The sequence below is a fragment of the Amblyomma americanum genome, chromosome 3, assembly GCF_052857255.1.
Source record: "Amblyomma americanum isolate KBUSLIRL-KWMA chromosome 3, ASM5285725v1, whole genome shotgun sequence".
Lineage (NCBI taxonomy): Eukaryota > Metazoa > Arthropoda > Arachnida > Ixodida > Ixodidae > Amblyomma > Amblyomma americanum.
In genome coordinates this window covers 181,041,667-181,051,528 of record NC_135499.1, presented here as the reverse complement: position 1 = coordinate 181,051,528, position 9,862 = coordinate 181,041,667, and the positions used below count along the sequence as shown (strand labels likewise).

Here is a 9,862-nt window from a genome sequence, read left to right as displayed (position 1 = left end):
CCATTTTTTTTTATCTTCTCTGACGCGTTTACGTTGCGTAACGTTGCTCACAGTCATCGTCATAAGGTAGTCACAAACTTCCGTCGTGGGCTTTCTTACACGCAAGATATTATACAATTAAGTACGTCTGACAGGTATTCAGTGCCATGTCAGTGAGACGATGCGTTTGATAGCGGTTTCTGTACGCATCTGCTTGTGCCGGCCTTTCCATTACGCTAGAAATGCAAGGTGATGTATTTTTTTACTATACTTACCGTCATAACAGAGAGAGGCTGGGCAGATGGTTCTTTATAATCGAAAAGGAAACAAGGGAGGGGAAAGCCTGAAGGTCCTTGCCTGAGGCAAGCACCCTGTCTTTTTCCTTTTCCTTGTTCACGTTTTGATTAACATCATAATCATAAACACCAGCTCATTTTGGAGAGATGTAGCATGACGTGACGTTCCGCATCATGTTGTGCACTCGCACCCGAAATTCTAGACCTCTGTGTGCATGAACATTCCGACACCCCCTAAATCGAATTGCCAATTATTGATGCAGTACGTTACCTAAATTTAGCCAGAAACAAACAGCAAGTCGAGCTTAGGACATATACTATTTTCCCCTGATATTTCTTCAAATATTATTTCCAGCGAACACCGTGCTGCAGCAATGCACGTCACCTATGAAAATCTGAACTTTCATTCATCGAACGAATAACTTTTAAACAATAGCGCTTTACACTGCAGCCGATGTAGTAGCACAGACTGCTTTATTCCAGTGATATGGCCTCACCCTGCTTGTCCATTTTTGCCTTTGAGCACCCACACGTAGGTCGCTTTTTTGGCCTCTTTGTCGTAATCTGTCCGAACGGATTTTACGCAGTCGAGATCTCCGTCCAAGTCTTCATCAAACATGGCGATGACCAAAGGAAATGCATCAAATACCTGCGTCATCATCGAAAGGCAACCATTGAAAGGGCTTGCATAACAACTGTAACCAGTGCTGTGTGATATCATTGACTTTTTTCAAGAGAACACGTTGATCACTGCTCTATTTTTATTACAAGGGGAAAAGCGGAGGATTGCCATATATGGTGTGGTACAAAGTTATATGGGATGCTTTTCGCTCTAAGATATTTATGTTTGTTTGAAGCTATTTAAAATAAGTGACAAGCTTAGAAGTAATTCTGGAACTGGGGGTGAAGAAATGCAGGGCGGGAAAGATAATGCCTTTATTGCGAAGGACTAACTGCACATAAGGGAAAGTGTGCTGATTTTTTATCGATGTTAAAAAAAATCACGCAGTAAAGTTGTTTGAGAAGCTTCTCTGCCTCGGATATCTGCAGCGTTCGCTGTTTGTTCTGAAGGTTGTTTGCTCTGCGCTGCTTCGCGAGTAATGGTCAGTCACACAGCTCGAAAGGTTAATGTTCAATGTTCAAGCACAATGTTCAATTTACTGCTTTGAACCGCAGTACTTTATGTTACCGCGAGCTTCATTTTTATTGCCGTAGTTGTGAAAAACCGAAGTTAGAGATAGACTAAAGGCAGATAGATAGTTTGCAGCGAATTGAGCGCTCACCAATGGCAGAAGTTTGTCTCCACTAAATAACCTTCTCTGCAGGCAAGGAATCAATTGTTTTCGCGCTCTGAGTGTATGTCAACCGCGGACCCACCATAGCAAATACAAAAACTACAGAAAAAACTTTAGCTTTACTTTGAGGGTAGGACGGGAGAGCGTTAATGGGTCAATGGGTATATAGCATAATTGGCCATTCCCTATTATATATTTGTAGGCTTTGTCCCGGGTGCGAAGCAAAAATAAACCTGGACGTGTCGAGACAAGAACCAAACTGTCAGGCGCTAGTGTCTTGTTCCACAGCCCAGCGCAGATTTTGTCCAGCTTGATTAAGGTGGCACAGTGGGCGTGTTGGTACATGTTTGAAAAACGCAGCGTAGGAAACACGCGGACAGAGACGGGGGGACACGGACGGCGCTGGACTTCCTACTACATTATTGCGGGCCAATCCACGAATATATACAAACTGAACAATCCGCAGTCATCAGCGACACATGCGCAATTATGTCCGCGCTTCTATCTCCCTATCCGACAAGCAGCGGGCTTATGTGCGCATGTGTCGATGATGGCTGTGGATTGTTCAGTTCGTATATATTCGTAGATTGGCACGCATTAAAGTTGGTGGAAGTTCGGGGCTGTTCGTGTCGCCTCGTCTCTGTCCGTCTTTCCTGAGCTGCCTTTTTCTATTTGGTTCAGCTCTTCTACGTGCTGGCTGTGCTTTGGCCGCCCGTTCTGGGCACAGCCAAAGGAGGGCGGTGCATATTCACAGATAGATTTCTGCAACTCCTCATACAACTCCTGCCGCAGCGGCGCAAAGCCAAGCCGTGGTCGCAGTTGCTGCCTCCAGTGGGGCTTGTGAGACTCAGGTTTCTCTTCCTGAGCAAGCTCTCGCCGCCCATCATTCATTTCAGTGCCACCTGCCTCAGTGGGCAGTTTGCTGACAATTCGATGCGCAGGCGGCTGCGATGACGCCGGTGGATCTTCTGGCACATTGGCTGCTTCTCTGTAGATTTTACGTGGAATCTTCGGCGACAACCAATTTCGCCGACGAAGACGCCGGCTTTTCTACGACACGTGGCCGTTAAGGCTATCACCTCAAAATAGAAACAATTCTTTACCCCAAGCCGAGAGTGGGATCGTTTGAAGATAGCATGCTCTGAACGAATTGGCTATTTTCGCTCCCGTGCTCATAATTCATATGCTTCAGCCTGCATATCGGCATATTTCATATTTCTAAGTGGACACGCAAAAAGTGGCTGTGAACTCGTAGAGATGTAGCGCAGAGGCTGGCTTCTGTGCTTGTAACATGGCCTCATCAACGCAGATAGAAAGCGGAGACCTTGTAGGTATTCTCCATGAAAGACCTATTCCGCAAGTGCCATATAAGGCTCATATCAAATCTAATATTCATCGGTTGTATTTTTTTGTCTCGGTGACTACTATTTGTTTATGAAGAATTTCTGCAGCGCATTCCGGCTTATTTTGTACAACAGTGGAATTGCGTACGCACACGCCGTTTTTTCTATTTGTCTTTGAGCTCCTTTGTTGCTAAATGTTCAGAAACTTTAAACTATCGTCTTCGTGTGTTTTTGAAATTATTTTGTGTAACTAGTTAGCGTTTGTATCAAGGCGCTATACCTTTAGTAAGCTCTAACTTGCAGCTTGGTATATAAAAGCTGCTACTGTGAATAAATAACTTCTTTAAAGCTTTTGCATGTTCCCTGTGCCTTTTGTCAGCTTCAAAAATCAAAATTCATCCTATTGCACGGCAGACTCACCCAGCCAACCAACCCCAAGCACCACGAATTTCCTTTGATTATGCATTTAAATAGCATGTGTGGAGATTCGTCATCTAAAATCCAGTCTTCATTCGAGACGTATCCTGCTAATGCCCACGCCTGGGTCTGAAACTTTCTCTTTAATAAAATTAAGATTTTACTCTACTATCTCTTTTTTTCTCTTGATTATCAAGCAACTGAAAGCCTAGGAAATCAAGACGAACGCGTTCACTGTCGACGCCTGCCAATCTGCAGCGTGACGCTGAACACTCAAAATCTCCACGGGAATTTCCAATATATAGTCCAAATCACTGACTTTCTATGGCCGTTGGAGCTAATCGTTGTCAGCGCAGTCTGAAAGGTAAGATTCTGCAGCGGAGATGTAGAATCCGCCATAATGATCACTATGCTCGCCAAGTATCTCGCCGTGGTCCCCAACATTTACAAACTCAAATTAGCCTTCTTTGAGTTACGCAGCGTTCTCTAATAGGTACAAACAGATGACGCTAGTTCCAGTTGTGTATGAAAAATGGTCATAATTTGTAGCATCAGGATCTGTGGTTTTTACAGCTCTTTTGATCCTCGTATCTACGACACGCCAGCGTACTGGTGCAGTTAAAGGTGGTCCACATTGTACATGCACCAGCATTAAAATGCCAGTGTGTGCGGTTTTAAGTGCGTTTTCCTCTTTGTTGGTGTGCAGGTAATACACAGACGGTTTATTTTGGCTTCGCAACCCAGAGTGACTTATTTCGCGCAATAATAATAACAGAATTGTTGACTTCTAATGCAGAAATAAAATGCTCACTTGCATGCCGAAGGCGCAAGAAGGCCTGAATGGCAGTGCGCGGCAGCAGGCAACGCAATAGGCATATAGTAGCACAAAAACAGACACCGCTACAAAAACAATCGAAAAAATAAACCCGAAAAAGTCGGTAAAAGGCGGAAAAAAGATTAAAAAAAAACAAAATATTAATCAGAGTACCATAAGAACTGCGTAGCAAAACTTGGTGCGATTTCATTTTATTTCTAGTGTGAAGCGAAAATACTTGTTTAAGTGATTGGTTAAGAACTAGCGGCACATAATACTTGTGAAGGCACATGCCCTATCCAGTACGCACTCTGGGAAAAACAAAGGGAACACGAGTATGAAGATTACGACCGGCAGCATAATGTGCTGCACAATGCAAGTAACACCGTCAGACGTCCGAAACTCGTTACCCATAATCTGCAATCGAGCGTGAATGCTTCTACAGATCTTTGAGTTCTTAGTAAGCAACGCGGGATCGCTACATTGGAGATTCTTGTACATATTTCAATAACCCTGGGCCGACCGGAAAACCCATTCTGACTCCGACCTAAACAAAGTGACCTTCGCACCGTGGTGAATCCCTGATTGTGGTCCTCGGCGTTTCCGATGGTCCGTGGTCCTCGGCGTTTCCAAAACGCGTTTCCGATGCTGTCACCGCTGTTCTATTCCACTTGAGGCAAAATGCTAGAGGCCCGTGCGCTGTCCGATGTCAGTGCACATTAAAGAATTCCAGGTAGTCTAAAAATTTTGGATCCTTCCACTGAGAAGTCCCTCATAGCATGAATCGCTTTGGCGTGTCAAACAAATTACCCAAAGTAAACCTAGCTTGTTTGTTAGTATCGATGCCCCTGGCGTGCTTTTCTTTTTGTGACCAGCGAAAGATGGCGCGCTAGGAACTTTAAACGAAATCGATGCAAGTCGGATATGCAGGTTCCTACGCCTGCACCCCTGACGGCGCTAGCGTCCTGCGATATCTGGCTAACGTGCTCAACATGCAACGCGCGTTCGCTGCGAGTCGCCTCTCTAGCAGCAAAGTTCTAGCGCTTTTCAGCGGGATTTGGCAGAAACAGCACCTTGACTTCAACGTTTAACCGGACCGCACTTACCTCGAAAGCATCTGCGGGCTCACTCGGTTGGTTGTGCTTCGCTTCGGCAGGCGCCGGAAAGACCGACAGGCCTAGAGCACACAAGCTGACCAGCAATAGCGGAGAGGCCATGATTAACGCTGGAGAGCAGCTCCTGAGTCTTAACTGCCCACTCTCGTCGCCTTTATAGAAAGTCTGACCTGAGGATTGCGTTCGTCATGCTGTCAAAACGTCCAAAAATATAGTCAAATTAAGCGTTTCGTCTCTGACATTCGTATTTATGTTAAATAGTGTCAGGTTGAAAGAATGCAATTTCAGCTACATATTTGACTATGTTATTTTTTCTTTTGAATCTCGTTAAGTCTGGTTTCCTCTCTATGACTCCCCATAATATACGCGGCTATGATACATATATTATGCAGCTTAAATGTAACGACTCATACGCGTACCGTAGAAGCAAAATTCCAATACGCAATTACAATAGCATGCAATCATTCAACTCTTCCTTTTTCATTTACTATCAACTAGGTCAATGTTCTAGACTGTGCGCTCTGTCTGAGAGGTGTTACTAAAGAGAAGCTCGCAGGGTAACAATTCCCTGAATCTTCTCTGAGCTCCTAACAATAATAAAATATGCTGTTTCATGCAGCTCTCAATGTGTTTTTTACATGCCTGCATCTGTAGAACACTGTGTATACGCTGACTTTAAATATAACACTTGCACAGCTTTTTATTAAGAGGCCGCTTCCACGCCCATTCACTAACCGTCACCTCACCTAAAATTCAACCTCAGCGAGGCCACCATTGGCTGCCTTTAACTTACTGGCACCGAGAACAAACGGAGCACGCTTTAGTGTCACTTCCAGCATATGCGTTACCGTGTGTAATCCCGTGCCGATAATCAAAATCAGGCGTGCTGTCTTAGCTGAGACTTCAGTTTTAAAATTTATTAATGCGTTTCTGTAAGGCGCCTCCCCATATATTTTGAAGCATGCCAGGCTGGTTCATATTAAGAAAAGTTGAAATACTGAAGAATGATAGTTTTTTGGAATATTATTCTTTACCTGTAACTATATCGCCTTCGTTAAAGTGCTCTTCAAAAATTATACAAATTCTCACTGAATATGCTATTCTCGCATCACCTGGTCTTGTTTATGAGAAATTTGGATCCATGTCACAGCTGTTCTCTTCATAAATTACATAGTTATTGATACTGAAGCACTGATAGGTGATTTTGCTGTGTTTTAGAACGGCGAAATGTCATTGCCGCGGATAGGTGGCGTTTCATTTTATTACGGAGAAAGCCACACTAGCTTTCTTCGAATATAACTAACTGACTTTAAAAAATTATACAATGTAGAGTCCGCACCCGTGAATGTCCCGACCACGCGAAATATCAGCTTTTGAACGTGTACATTCCGCGGAGCATAGTCCGTAAAACACGGTAAATATTTATATCGCTGAAATTGAGGATATTAAAAAGGCGTTTCACATCCTGGATTTATATGTCCCGCAAAAAGGTGGAAAGAATGGCCTTAGATGTTTATCATTTTCTTTCTACAAAAGCAGTCATGAATATTCCATACTTTTATCGATGAAAAACTGCCTCAGGGCTTGGGCAGAATATTCTGCCGCTAAAAGAGAGGGCTGTGGAGAAGAGCTTATTACATTTCACTCCCAAAAGGCTTAGCTGTGTTTAGAGTGCCAGATGTTATTGGCACTAAATGTGTGTGTTATCTTTTAAAACGTTCTTAGCTGAAATGCTGGTTCACACACAGAGGGAGAGAGGAATAACATTTATTAGCACACGTCAAAAGGTTGACGCGGATCCGAGGCTCAGCTCGGTCCCAGCCATGTCCTCCTCCCCCTCAGCCATCGACCGGTATTTCCTGGATCTCAGCAGCGCCCTGGGCCAGAAGGATGAATTCACGTTGTCCCTTTTTATCCTGTTCGAGAAACAGTGCCTCCCAGGGCTCGTTTGTCCTGTAAGGCTCTCCAAAGTTAGGACGCGTCCATAACCTATGGACCATGTCCATTATGCCCTCGCAAATCTTGCACCTGGAGCTGGAAATCTCCAGGTGCTACTTTCTATAAAGCTGCGGGGATTGGAAACATTCTGGTTTTGTAGCTTACGCCACACAACCTCTTCACTTTTCTTGAGCTGCTTTCACACTTTTGGAAGTACCGCTCTGCCTAATTTGTAACGATTTAGGTTTTCTTGATACGTACTATGATCGTCATCGAAATGTAGGGGCTCGTCTTCGCGCCAGGGGGATGAGGTTGTGTATGAGAGGCCACTGGGATCGCGGAAGCTAGCTAATCCTCGGGCGAATATCACAAAAAAAATATTTTCCGCCAGGGGTTGATGAAATATAGAGCTTCGGTGACAACCCCTTTATTACAAAAGGTGAACTTCGCGTGAGGAAACTGCTTTCACAATGTTTACCTCTGTTTTAAAGATGGATGCAGCACAAAAATACGCGACGGTTCTCAGGCTTAGGCATCCCTGACGTTCCCTGTTTGTTCTTTAGGTTGGTTACACACTGAGCGTCGCAAACGGTTGTCGGTCGAAACACATGAAAGAAGTGCTGTCATGTCTTTCAGCTGAAGGCTCATTTTTATGCTTTGAACTGCGGCCTGCTTTGTTATTGCAAGATTCAATTTTAATGCTGAATTGCCGCATATGGGAGTTAGAGATAGTTCAAAGGCACAGAAATACGAGAGGCGTTCAATAAAGAATTTCCCTGACTCACTTCTATTTATTGCAGGATGCGGAAACTGCGCATATGTAAGGACTTAAGTCACTATAGGTCCCGTGCCAATGTGCAACTGTGAACTAAAGCCGGTCTTTCGTTTACAGGGGCTGAAGTGGTGTGAGGTGTGATAATGGACGCAGTGGAATACAGAGCAGTCATCAAGTTCTGTACTTGAAAGGCCATACTCCAAGGAAACGTTAGATGAGATAAAAGAGGTTTATGGGGAGTATTCGCCATCATATGTTGTAGTGGAATCGTCAATTCAAATGTGGTCGGACTTCGGTGGAAACGGCTCCGAATGCAGGACGACCCCTATCGATGAACACACCGTCCTGCAAGTGGAGGCCGCCATTTTGAAAAACCGCCGCGCAACCGTTAGAGACGAAAATGTCAAGATTAGTGTGAGGTCTGTGGAGAAAATTATTAGGGGCCATCTTCATATGCGTAAGGCTCACTGGGTTCCCCTGCTGCTCACACATTTCCAAAAGCAGGAACGAGTCGGATGCTCCCAGGCTCTTTTGACCATGTGCCATGGAAACCAGGAGTACTTTTCAACAGACTGATTACAAAGGATCACTATAATCCGGAGACTAAAGTCCAGTCGATGCAATGGAAGCACTTGGACTCACCGCCTCCAAAGAAGGCACGCGCCCGGCCCTCGGCGGGCAAGGTCATGTTCAGAGTCTTTTGGGACCAGCGCGCAGTAGTCTTGATGGATTTCCTAGCAAAGGGTGCCACGATTACTGTGGCATACTATGCTTCACTGCTGCGGAAATTGTGGTATCCATCAGAAGCAAGAGATGTGGCATGCTCTCCAAAGGTGTCCGCCTTCTGCAAGACAATGCCTCAGTTCAAAACTCGCATGTTGCCCAGATGGAAGCAGGCTGCTGCGGCTTTGAAATTCTACCGCATCCCCTTTATTCACCCGACCTCGCACCATCGGACTTCCACCTCTATCCAACAATGAAGACATATTTGAAGGGCAAGCATTTTCCAGAATAATAATAATTGGCTTTGGGGGAAAGGAAATGGCGCAATATCTGTCTCATACATCGTTGGACACCTGAACCGCGCCTAAAGGGAAGGAATAAAGGCGGGAGTGAAAGAAGAAAGGAAGAAAGAGGTGCCGTAGTGGAGGGCTCCGGAATAATTTCGACCACCTGGGGATCTTTAACGTGCACTGACATCGCACAGCACACGGGCGCCTAAACGTTTCGCCTCCATCGAAACGCAGCTGCCGCAGTCGGGTTCGAACCCGGGAACTCCGGATCAGTAGCCGAGCACCCTAACCACTGAGCCACCGGGTATGATGAGACTCTGATTTCTGAACTCACAACATGGCTTTTGGACCAACCTGCCGACTTCTACAAGCGAGGTGTTTACAGTTGCATTGAAAGATGGGAGAAGTGTGTGACCATGAGTGGCACCTATGTAGAGAAGGACTAATAAATCTGCAAAGTTTCGTTGCTCTCTGTCCAAAGGAAGTGGGTCAGGGGAAATCTTTATTGAGCGCCCCTCGTTATTCGGCGCCAGTTAAGCGCTCAGCCACACTTCACGTATATCTGCATTGAAAACATTTCTCAACTAGTCCGGAATCAATCTCTTTCTCGCTGTCAGCGCGGGTCAATGCATCAAGCCTAGAGCCGTCATGGCGAACACAAAGTGGAAAGAACGGTTCAGAGGAAGGCGGAGAATGGGATCGTAGAAGATGGCATCCCTTTTAAGAAATTTTCACTTTGTGCTTATTGCTACGTATGAGAGGACTGACGAACAGCATCGGTGGGCTCTTAATTAAGCAGCCGAGCGGCTGGCTCCTTCCAATAGGGCTTGGTCTGCTTAACGCAGATATACACTCGACTTTCTAGGGCTGCTTCGGG

General features: G+C 45.2%; 1 protein-coding gene across 1 annotated transcript in view; it reads right to left on the bottom strand.

The window, feature by feature from the left end:
- Positions 1 to 5,371, bottom strand: part of LOC144123515 (uncharacterized) — a 12,381-nt gene extending 7,010 nt beyond the window's left edge. Inside the window, exons 1-2 of the mRNA XM_077656332.1 lie at positions 5,251 to 5,371; positions 773 to 924 (exon numbers count right to left, since the gene is read on the bottom strand). Of these exons, the coding sequence (XP_077512458.1) occupies positions 773 to 924; positions 5,251 to 5,361 (263 nt within the window). The 5' untranslated portion in view covers positions 5,362 to 5,371. The remainder of the gene's footprint in view (positions 1 to 772; positions 925 to 5,250) is intronic.
- Between the last annotated feature and the right edge of the window lie 4,491 nt (positions 5,372 to 9,862).